The 12,619-nt window shown below is 44.6% G+C and overlaps 1 protein-coding gene across 1 annotated transcript in view; it reads left to right on the top strand.

Annotated features, from left to right (window-relative positions):
* Positions 1 to 9,162: 9,162 nt before the first annotated feature.
* Positions 9,163 to 12,619, top strand: part of LOC119658764 (rabankyrin-5) — a 135,147-nt gene continuing 131,690 nt past the window's right edge. The window contains exon 1 of the mRNA XM_038066462.1: positions 9,163 to 9,334. Within this exon, the coding sequence (XP_037922390.1) occupies positions 9,307 to 9,334 (28 nt within the window). The 5' untranslated portion in view covers positions 9,163 to 9,306. The remainder of the gene's footprint in view (positions 9,335 to 12,619) is intronic.

Here is a 12,619-nt window from a genome sequence, read left to right as displayed (position 1 = left end):
CAGTCCACAGGCGGATTGACCACACTGGAGGAGTGATTTGCAAACAACCGACAAGAAGGAGTTGAATATTTGGACGTAATCATTGATGTCAAGAAGCTGAATTAAAGGTCTGCGAATGACGTGATGTCGATTTACACTACAATCGGCAACTATCGCGCTGGACTAGGTAACCTGAGGTTCGCAACTCAGGATTTGAGTCCCTTATTTAACCGCATCGCCATACAGAAATTGAACAGCGAAGCTGCGCATATTTGAAGAATCCGTGGAGGAGATAAAGGACTTTCCAAAGGTGGACAGAATGTTCGTATTTGTTTTAAAAAGGCACCAACTAGTGATAGCGATCAAATCATAGTCTCCTAAACGCAGATCGTTTATGGCTTTAACAAAAGCTACCACGAAAATCTGTTTAATGGAACATTTGTTGTTGGCGTGGGATTTTTTTAAGAAGCTTACAATTTAGGAAAGCTGTTGGTGTGCTAAACAAGAGGAATTATGCTGAAATAGCAGATGCCGACACCAGGAAATGCAAAAGTAGGACACATTGCTTCGAGTGCAACAAAAATCATAACAAACTATTACACTTCAAGAAGGATGTGAGTGCGAGGATGGCTACGGATCCTGAAGTTTCCGGGATTTTTTTGGCTACAGCTCTCGTAAATGCGTCTGGCTTTAAAGGTGGATTATCGGTTCAGCGCGCTCTAGTTAATCTTGAAAGTTAAATATCCTTTATCTCGCTAAAAGCCCCTAACAAGGCTCCAGAGAAAAATAAAAACATTCGGAAAGTTGAAGGACTATATAAGGGACTCATTGATGACATTGCTTCTCAACGAATGATCGCGATCATCTATAAGCCAAAGTGGACTTCTAGCCTGCAGTTGATGGATGTCGACTTTAGCTTCAAATCTGGAATCAACCTGATCTTAGGCACAGAGGTCTTCGATGAAGTAATTCGACGAGGTTTAAAAAAGGGCAGATCGTGTTAGCTTAGGAAGTGAAATTAGGCTGGATCCCGTCTGGCAAAATATAGCTTCGCAAAACGGGATTCAACACAGTAATATCTAACATCTCTACTGCACATTTCCAAAGACGCATCAAGGTTTCTTCGACTCAGACAATACAATCGAAGACGTGCTCTCAATGGATAAATCTGACTGTGTATGCCTACCAGAGTTCAGCAGTCCGCCAAGTAGACGTTGAGCATACTGTAACGCTATCATTTAAGGACGACCCTACAGAAAGTAAGCCTTTGCTTGCTTCAAGCAGTTGAAAAGACACCTCGATCGGGATCCGGATTTTTGACGTTCTTACCACAAGTTATTGCAGGAATACATTGATCTGGGCCACATGCATCGAAGATCGACACGCATATTGTCTTCCCTATCACCCGGTATTTACCACCACTGCAGTAACAACAACCGGAGTCAGTCTCAACGATCTGTCTACCAAATCTGAACTACAAGACAACTTAACGCAAATCCTACTTCGGCGGGGAAAACACATTTTCGTGACCGGTATTCGGTCTAGGCCTACCTTAATAAGGAACTCCAAACATCCCGGTTCCATCCCGCCGAGGTCTACCAATTCGATATCCCTAAAAGCTGTCTGGCGTCCTGACCCACGCCATCGCTCCATCTTAGGCAGGGTCTGCCTCGTCTTCTTTTTCTACCATAGATATTGCCCTCCGTGGTCTTGTCTGATATTAAACGTCAAAATTCCTGATGGCTCGATTGCATCCTAATCGTTCGGAATATCTGAATGATTAGGGTGCAACCCAGCCATCAGGAGTTTTGAAGTGTGCTGTATAGGGCATCAAGGAATATACCACTGTAGGAGTACAGGCTCACAACTGCTTCACTCGGAGAAGAACCTGCTATATTCCTGTCCGTTGGAACATTGTTGCAGCTTGCCAAGGATGAGGAAGCGAAGTTCCAGCAGCATCTAATCAAAAATATGTCGGACATGTTAAGCTCCGGAAGATTGAACCTACGTAAGTGGGCATCAAATGATTCTAGCCTTTTGAACGATATTCTCGATGAATTCAAGGATGTGGGGTTACAGAAGATCGTACAAGATTCTACTGTTACCACCCTCCCTCCGATATGGAATTCTAGGACGAATTTCTAACGTAGTATCAAGTGAAATAAATCCATAAGGAAAGTACTCCTCCACCCCTAATTCTCAATCGTTCTCTACAATAATTGAGGGCATTGCCACTGCTTAGTATTTCAGACTATTGGGAAACTACAATTTGCCGTGATTTTGCATGTCAGGGATAGATTTTTAAATCCATCGTACTCAGTGGTACCAGTTTTTGCTACTGGGACGAACATATTTGGTGCTACTCTATTGCATTTGGTCTTTAGTTGTCTCAAATTCATTGTTGCGCCCAGAATTCAGCTTCGCTTACTATTCTGGCGTTTTCTGCAAAAAGTATCATCGTCAGAAAGACGATGCAATGGCCGAGATGACTGGGGTGTTAGTTTCGCGACCCTGGTCTCCTGTCCTGATTGTGAACTATAGTCACAGATACGGATGTTCGAGATAGTGTAAAGTGGATAGGATAGTACAATGGGTCTTGGTGTTGGGGTTGGTGAAGTAATGACATTCCAATTTCACGCAATAATCTAGGGTAGTTTGATTGTCGGCGTGGCTTATCCACTAAGAGATAACTAGGTATTCTTCTATAGGCTGAAGCTCTCGCGTGTCTGTGCTTTTCGTTCTTCTATGTCAGTTCAAGGTCTTTTTCTCAGTCGTGTGGCCGCGTCCTCTTTTAGTAAACATCTGAGAATTCTCCTGCCAAGGATCCGCTCTACATGGTCTTCTCACTAGAGCTAACGAACTTTGATGTGCGTAAGAACTTCCGGTGCGTTATTTAAATAGTGCAACCCACCCTGTTGCATCTGGTTCGTCGTCAGCCACCTTTCTCATTGTGCCTGAAATTTGCGAGAGGACTCGCCGGTCGAAGGCATTAATTATCTGTTCTCTGGTATATTTCATCGTACAAGCCTTACTGCCGTAACACCGACCCTAACTAGTCCCGGACTTAAAATTGCGACAGTACACAATACAGATCAGTATTTCTTCACATATATCAGTTTGAATTCCACGAATATTTTATGTAAATCGAAGTTGTACTCTGAACACTTCGGGCACTTCTGGATTTTCAATCCTGAATCAAAATTTAGTTGCTTCAGATGAGGGCTAGCTCAAAAAACAAAATTTGCCTTGGACCAGGAAAATGGAAAAAAATGTCACCCCAATTATTCCCGTCCGCCATTTCAACACTTTTCCTCGCAGAAGCTCCCTGGTATCCATCGAATATATATAGTATACGCTTTGTAAAGGACTCCAGCCTCCTTTCAAAAATAATTTTTAGAAACACTCTATAGCTTATACGCAGCAAAGAGATCCCTTTATGATTTCCACAGCAGAGTCTATCGCCTTTTTTTATGAATAGGGCTCATCAGACTCTTGTGCCAATCTTTCGACAGTGATTCGTGGGACAGGCGTCCCTACGATTTCTGTTTCATTGAAGACGGAGACTGTACCGTAGTGTTTAATAACTCTTCAAAATATTGACCCCAAGTGTTTTTAATCTGCTCAACGTGTCCTATCCGATTATCTTCAATGTCCTTACATGGGATTATTCTTTTTGTCAAGCTGTAAACGAATCATGAATCCTCAATCTGCAGATATCGTTATTTAATGCTTGCCTTTTTTCTTTCTGTAAATTTTGTCAGCGGTGCTTCTTAGTTCTAAGTATTTTTCGTTTGGTTTTTGTGGGTCCTTTGTATTGTTTGTATGAAGCGTTTTTTCTCATTCAAAGCTTATTAATTTCTTCCGCGCTGAGGCTTTAGCATATTCGACTTCTTGGTGCTGATTTAGTGTGTGCAGGATATGGAGTTCTATTTTGGCTTACTTCAAAACCATCTCGTCATCCTGGCGCTTTTCAACATCATGATAGCGTTTGAACTTTCTATTATTTGCTATCTGGCATGATATCTCACTTTAACCAGATAATGGTGGTTATTACAATTGGCCTCGCGATATGAGTGGACTCGGTGGCCTCTAGAGACTCTCCGTTTTTGGATCAGACCATGTATTTTGATTGATTGGTTTCATCTGGGGAGGCACACATTTTGTGTCTTTGTTGCGAACGAACTTTATAATATATATGGTGGTCATATACATACCTCACTTTAAATTGATCCGAACGATGCGGATGCGGTCAGTGCAAGAGGATCCAGAACGCAAACCAACCTGCTCTGTATCGATTAACCGATACATTTCAGGATTTTTGACGTGAATAACGTCTTTGAAATTACTTCCATAGGGACGCAATCCAAAAAAAAAAGAATGATAACAAATCGGACAATACAGTTTCGTGTTGTAGCTATATATCTATCATCCCCATCCAAAATTCAATTATACCACTGGATAGCTAAAGAATCAAAGAATTCATTACGATAGGTAAGGAATGTCGCACGTCGCGCGCGGGGAAGGGGACAGCCCCGCCATTTTCATGCGTATCGAGATTTTCATTTAGTTTAACTTTCGATTCGGTGAAGCTACGACGTTCATTTAAGTTTTAATCGTCAGCTCTTATCAAAATCTATCGATTATATATATATTATTATTAGTAACAAATTCTGAGTGTGAATATAATATGTGTTAAAATAAAAAAAAAATATAATGTCGGCCTATACGCGTCGAAAAGCCAATTCAAAATACAAGAATCGTATACGGTTGGAAAGGGTATCTCAACAGCAACCGAATGGCACCAATAAAACACCATATGATCCAGTCAAGCAGTGCCGACCACGGAAAATAATGAATGCGGCCGACTGAATCAAGACGGTGCCGGTACATCTGCAGCTGGGACGGCTGAAATTATGCAGATAGGTGATGAAAATGCTTCTACATCGACATGGGACTGCGCAGGCTTCGATTGCATACGATCGTCGTTTATGAAGACGCATTGGGCAGCAGCTAGTGCACGTTTCACTACAACGTTTATCAACAGTCCATCCGGAAACAAGTGTGATGTGTGTGATCGTCTATGGTTTCTGCGCTCATTGAAGCCAACAAATGAAAAACATTTACCATTGCTTAATAATGCCTTCCCTGAAGAACCAGAGGCTGACTTTAAACTGTGCGGTACGTGCAAAAAATCACTGGATTCGGGCAAATTGTCTACATTATCACGTTCGAACGGATTTGTATATCCACCTAAGCAACACGGGCTACCTGCTTTAGATCCGATTAGTGCTCTTCTAGTATCACCGCGACTGCCATTCATGCAGATACGTCGGTTGCGTTACGATGGCAGCTATGGTATCATCGGACGAGTCCCGTTATGTACCCGTTAATGTAGATACAATGGTGCAGCAGTTACCTCGTCAATTGGACGATGATCAGGCGTTCAATGTTAACATAAAGAAGGATATGATACATAAATCTACGTATCTGAGTGGCGTGGCCAAAAAGTCAGTGCTAAAAGTTTGACTACAATTCTTACTAAGTCAAGCATTGTATAAACATTACAAAATTACAGTAAACTGGGATACATTCCAAGCCAACACAATAACCAGCTGTGTGACAGCCAACACCACCGGTGAGGATCTGATCGAGCATCTACAGTGTGACAGAAGTGCACCGGAGTCGGATGTTCTCCTTGCAAGGGAGCACACTATGCTTTGGAATGAAAAACATTGTCTTGACATTGCTCCGGGCCAGGCTTCAACACCACTGAACATTATTTACGACGTGTATGCCGAAGAATTATCGTTTCCTTTCATATACTACGGTACTGGCAGGCAATTCAACTCAGATATGCGCGCTGCCCCATTAATGATCGCAACAAGGGAGATAAGAAGAAGCGATCGCCGCGGTGTCACACCCGAGCACATTTTTTATATAGAAACTTCACCCTTTACGAGACGTTATTCACGTCCAATAATCGGCCGTGTCCATAACACAGCCACACCCCCTTTTTTTAGTTAGTAACTTCAGGACGGCAGGAACCGTGCAAATGTCAGTGATTTCGTTGCTATTTGTAAGAACACTCGTCATCCTCATGTTAAGATGGCTAGCCATTTTATTAACGACAGGTGAAACTTCCCCGGGGATATACGGTTTAAAACCGCATTGAAGTGCTCCTTTAATCTTTTCAGTTTTTTATTAATATCCATCCTTGGTAGTGTCTCTCACCGAACCTTCGAAATATTCTGAAATCGTTGCTATTCGCAGCAACTGCAGTTTTCTTTCGTCACGGCGTACTACGCTGTGATCGAACGAAGGCTCTCGCGTTGAGGCGTGCCAGGTTGTGAAGTGCGTCGAAAGCTCTCCGGTGTCTAATGATTGGTAGACAGGGTCTGATGTTTCTGGTCGAATTGCCACATAGACTGCGGTGGCCGGCAATGTCGAATCGATGCGGTACCAGCCTGTGGTTTTCGATTAGATGATATATTTCCTTGTCGTTCGCTTGGGCTTCGGCGACGGTTCCCGCATTGAATATTGATGGCATAGCGATGGCGCATGTGTACAAAAGGACGTCTGCTTCCTTGTTTTTCGTTCCCTTCAGGAAGGCAATGTGATGCGGCAGGTTGTAGTCCAGTTGACGCGCTTTGCTGGTTGAGGTCTTTTCTGAGCTTTGTTATGGAGCATAGACTAGTGGACGATGGTTGGTAAAACTGTAACGGGAGTGACCTTTCAGAAAACGTTGAAAGTGCATAATGGCAACAAAGTCACCGACCAGCTCTGGGTCGAAGGCGCTACAACGATCGCCGCTATCTATTCGATTAGTTCCTGGAGAAGAAACCCAAAGCCTCGTATCACGGGGAAATTTTTGCTAGAGAGAGGCGTCGTCGGCGAGTGCTGTTTTGTGTTTCCTAGGAATCGACAAAGCTCGGCCGATGCTTCTGACCTTAAAAAATTCTCGAAGGTTTGGACTTTTTGCGTAGGAGTCTGGTACCATTTGGCTGTAGCCGAGGTACTTTACTTCGTTCCTGCCTAGAACGTATTTGTTCAGATTAATACGTAGTTCCTCTGGAGACAGGGTTGAAAGAAGCTGTCGTGAATGTCGAATGTATTGATCGCGGTCGTCCGAAGTTACAAGTATGTCGTCCAAGTAGTACCGCACGAATGGAGAGTCCCCCAGGAGATAGGCCATGGTATATTGGAATGCATTTCGAAGACCGACTGATGACGATGTCTCTGACCTCTTATAACAAGTCTTCGATGATATGCAGTGGATACTGGTCCGGAGTTGTGGTAACGTTCAGACGCCTGTAGTTGCTGGTGATTTGGTATGTGCCTTCTAATAATGTGGGGCGGGACGGCCCACTGATTGGGATGGTCCAATGATGAGTTCCTCCTCTAAAACGCCGCTAATGCTTTTGCCACAGGATCGATATCTGCTGGGCGGCTTACGCGTACCACCGGCTTAGACGGTAGGTTTCCAGGAAATAAGTTCGTATGCGAGTTCAGTAGTTTGTTCATGTTTGGAGATCGAGTTAGGCCTCTCCATCATGCCGTTCGATTGGGGTGGTGTACCATATGGTCGTAGTCGATTTGACGAGCTAAATGAACACCGCTGATTCAAATTGTGTGTCCTGCCCAAGGTAAAAGTAAGTGATGAGCCAAAGACGCAGATAGATTGTGTGTATAGAGCCTCAGTCATAGTTAAAGCTTGTTGATTGGGAATTGGGACGACTTTCGACTATCTGGAGAATAGATTGATTCTCATAAGACAATATATTGATTCCCCTACACTAACGGAGGCCTTATAAGGTCTATGTGCAAATGGTCAAAACTGGGTCTGTCTCGAAGAACTTCCAAACGATTACGGTTGTGTACCTTGGCGTACTGACAGGGCTAACACAGGAGGAATCTTTGGATCATCCACCTTAACCACAGCTTGGAGGCTGATTATTGATGGCATTGCCACGGCATACATGCGCGAACGGGCGTTAGTGACGATCTTGTCGTCCCCCTTGATACGCAGTGTAAGTTTGCTATTGTAGGATGAAATCGAGCTGGCGAGCTTGGTGTGCCGAGGCTTTGTCTGACCGTTGTTGTAGTGCATATATGAGAGGGCGATGGTCCGTGTCGAGCTTGATAGGACGTCCTTCAATGATACGGTAAAACTGTTTTATGCGCTAAATTGCTGCGCCGTTTCAGTTAACTTTTTCAAAAAGAAACGAAGGATGGCGAATTAGATCAATTTTGGTTGAGCACGAGGATCTCATTAAGGCTGGCGACGGCCGAAACAAGGGATCGGTCGCGATTAACTCATCCGTGAGCGTGATCTGTTTATGAAGGTTCAACGCTTTTAGCAATTTTTAGAACCTGCTAATACACACGCAGCGCGTCTTTTGTGATTGCTTTTTCGGCGTACGTTTGCATCTGTCGCAGGAGCTGTGAAGATTTATCGCCAGCTCTAGTTTTGTAAAGAGAGTCTATGCAGCTGGCGATCTGCCAAATTGCTTTCCGGTAAGCGAAGGAGTAAGGAGAACGTCTGTGATCTTTTAGATAACCTTCGGGTCTAGGCGTGCCCCAGTGGTAATTTATCCGACCCAAACTGCGTGATACATGTTTGCTCTTAGTATGAACACTTTTGGAATGCACCGTGTATGGAATCACAGTGGCTTTGAAAGTCCTTTGTTTCGCTTCAAAGTAAAGAAAGCCCAACGGATAAATATCCCAAGATTTCCCTACCGTAAGAGCACAAAATCTTATAATGTACAACCATTTATTAACGCTCGCGAGTGCGTTGTTTGCGTCGCGATAACAGCGTACAAATCGGCCTCCACCTTCAATGGGCAAATACCGGCATAGTTTTTCAGGCAATATTTTATTCAATTATGTCTTGCAAGCTCATATTTCTAAGAGAGGACAATTAACTTCAGACCTCTCTGCCTAACTTCGCCTGAATCTTCCAATAAAATTGCAACGATTGCTTTTTCTGAGACAAAATGATCTCAAAATCCACAATAATCTCCCGCGGTTACTTTTCCCGTTAAATAACGAAATGCCTAACCGGGTATTCCCCCTTACTTCAACAGTTGGAGGGCCACTGCCGCCCCTTCGATCCATCCTCTCCAATTGGCTGCCCTGCCATTGTTGTTATTTTCATTCGCTCTGACGTACCCACACATTGAAATCGTTCTCAGCGACAGTTCTGTTTTCTCTCCCCGTGGTGAAGTGCAAAGTGACAGATCGCGTAAAAATTTTGTTATCGAGACCCGAAATATGCAATTTTAGATCTCGCCCGAGACCGGATAAAGTGACGTTCAGCAATTACGCATGAGTGAAAGTGAAGAACTGAAAATGGGTAGGTGGTGCGCGGCGATTCCACATCTGGACGATGATTTTCATGTTTGCGGGCAACTTTCCGCAAATGTCAAAGGGGCGGAGTTTCAATGGGTTTCAGTGGCGAATTAAGATTGGGGGGATGATATCATGCATTGAGTGACTAAATTGCGCCCTTATTGATGGGAATTGCGAGTTTATTTCGGGATTTTGGCGGCGGGTCCGGCCGCCTGTGGGTAAAACAACTCGCGGTAGTTGACCGCGCTCGGGTTTAATCAGTTTCCGATAAGAACCGAGCGGGTTCGATTTGTTTGTGGTGCAGGCAGTGCCACCTGTTGATCGGAATTGGAAATAAATTTGCACTCGATGGAATCCGCGGGTACTGAAAGTCGTCTTCCTGGCGACCGTTATGCATCGTTGTTGTTGCTTTTGTGAGCTGCAGCCGGAAATAGTAGTTTTTTGTCTTCGCAATTAAGCTTGAGTTATATAACACGTCACGGTTTCACCAAGACGAATATTGCGCTATCGGCACTGAATATGGCAAACTCAAGCGGAGGCGGTTATGACAAAATATCTTTGAGAATGCTGTGGTGACTTTGATACGGTTCGCCTCGTCTGATCGCATCCACCAATGCGCATTCACATCAGAAATGTTCCTGATAGTGAATATTTTGGTTCAACCATTCCGCGTCGCATAAAATGACTTTAATTTTAAGCACTTTATCAAGAGGAAATGAAAAAATACTTCCTATAATTTGTGGCTGGTGATTAGCAACTGTTTTTTTCCCTGTCGAAGTTGCATTCCGAGGCATTTACAAAAGGAAAGAATAAAAAGTTCCACGGGAAGACCATCATTACGGTGGCTTTACTCTATTTGATTGTGTTGATGGCAAAGATAACGTCGCCCTTGTTTGGAGAAACAGTTCATATTCTTATGTTACGGTGGTTTGTCGTATCATCCACAATGGGTGCACCTCCATCGGATGTTATGGTATAATTGAACAATTCTGAATCATGGAAAAATGCTCCTTCCAGGTCGGGCTCACATGTCCTCCACCTACCGCTGAACTAAGCTCTCATCCAAGAAGACTAAACACAGGAGGAGCAACTTCAGCGGCAAAGGGGCTCATCTCATTATGCACGTTTCGGATAGGGACGAGGCAGGTGTGTCGATATCGCCTTGTGTGTTTCCCCACCCTATCATAGCAGGAAACGAATGCATCCGAAAGACTGATCTTGGATACATCTACTTATATCCTCCTCCTCCCGCTCAGTGCATCCATTGAGATCCATTATCATTAATTCGAAATGAATCTTTAAGGAAGCTCCGCCTTTGGTTCCTCGTGGGGTGTGTGAAGCCATAAACAGCTGTGCAATGTCTACTATTACGATAGATGTTGCCATATACTCGCAACCACTTAGGCTCACACCAATGCACTGCATTACACACAAGGCACTAACATCAGCCCTTATGTGCGGAATTTCGCTTGCGCAACTCCCGTCGCGTTCGAACGTGTGCAAGATTTTTCCGTCTCTATAAAATTTCAAAGAATGTCCTTGGAGTTGTGTCTCCTGTGTGTACTCTTCTTGTTTTCAATTCCTTACCTTCTCTTCTCCATCAATCCGCCTTCACGTTTCAGTTAACAAGGTGTTATAGCGTCGTTGTGGGTCATGGCCTACAATTTCAATCGCACCAGGTTAGGTAGGTAGGTAGGTATCAGTGGCCGCTCCGAGGAGCCCAATTAGCGCTTTGGTGCGCCATTTTGATGCCACAAACTCCTAAGACCGTGACTGTTGTTATGGGAGCAGGGAGGCAGAGTCCAGCCGGCTCGGATCTTCAGAGTCAGCCCGTAGCATTCACGAAGGAAAGCAGCTCTCCGACCATACAGCTAGAAATCTCTCTGAGGTCCCCAAAGAATGGTTTACCCAGTGTCCGCAGCCTGACTCTAGCCAGAGCTGGGAAATCGCAGAGAAAGTGCATGAGGGTTTCCCTTCCTTCTCCGCAGCTTCGGCAATGCGAGTTGTCAGGTATGCCGAGCCTAGCGGCATGGTCCCCTATGGACCAGTGCACCGTGCAGACCGCGGTAATCCGCCGCACCAGAGATAAAGACATTTTTGATGGAGGCCGTCAATATTCTTAGGTTGGCTGTCTAATCTATTTTTTCGAAATGCTGAACGACAGCCGGATCGCAGAGGCGGACCATATTTAATTTGGGGGGACGAAGCTCTATTCTCTTGAAAGCAAATGCAGTAGCGACACGGATCAGATAACCCTTTTCAAAGCTGATATCAGCATCTTTTGGAGAGCTTGTAAGTATGTCCGTAAGGTAGGCACCAATAGCTGCTCTAAGGAACACAATTAGCGCTGTTGTACGCCGAGTTCAGTCGGCTCAGATCTCCAGAACCAGTCCGCAGCAATCACGAAGGAAAACGTCTCTCTCACTCTGCAACTATTATAATTGTAAATCTCCCGAAGGTTCTCAAAGAATCCATAGCCTGGCTCTAGCTGGGCAATCGCAAAGCAGGTGCCTGAGGGGTTCTACGTCCCCTCGACAGGTTCGGTAATGCGAATTTGGGCGTCTGACAGCCTGTTCCAGAATAGGCCCAGTGGAGACCGTCGTAATTTTGTGTTCATTTCTATGTACCTGACATAAGAGCTCTTGCGATTGCTTCTTGTTATTGGCACAGGCGGTGCGCCTTTGCTATCTGAAATCAGCGGCTGTTAAGTAATGCGACTAGATTTCGCTTCGGACAATCGCTAACGGGACACAGACTACCTCCTGAGATACTGAAAAGAACAGCCGCCTGGAGAGTCCGTCAGCCTGCTCATTCCCTTTAATGTTCCTATGATTGAGAACCCAGAGGAGTGTCACTTTGAACGTGTCGCCTCACTCTTCACCGCGTATATGTACTGCCCCGCCTGCCTGGAGGATGTCGCCATTGACTGCACAAACCATATTTGATTCGTCGGTGAAGAATACTATGTCGCAGACTTGCAACACGCTTCGGGTCATTCTCTCCACAGCGAAGTTCCTTGTGAAGTTCGGATTGCGTGTGGCGTAGTCCGTAGGGAATGGCCAGAGTTCCCGAGGTACTTCTGCTAGGATGTTAATATGGTCGTAGGGCTTTGCTGTCCAACATCCGGACTTATGTAGTCTGACAACATTGTACACTATAGGATATTGATTGTGGAGTTTAGGAGGAGGGCAGGACTGCAGTGCCTCGATAGCACCTGCATACGCTGTCATTTGAATGCTGTTGAGCTTCGTTCTATTGTATTTTTGCTCAGCGCCTGCTTCCACACAAT

The sequence above is a fragment of the Hermetia illucens genome, chromosome 6, assembly GCF_905115235.1.
Source record: "Hermetia illucens chromosome 6, iHerIll2.2.curated.20191125, whole genome shotgun sequence".
Classification (NCBI taxonomy): domain Eukaryota; kingdom Metazoa; phylum Arthropoda; class Insecta; order Diptera; family Stratiomyidae; genus Hermetia; species Hermetia illucens.
The sequence above is the reverse complement of the archived record's forward strand: the minus strand, read 5'-3'. Positions and strand labels throughout refer to the sequence as shown.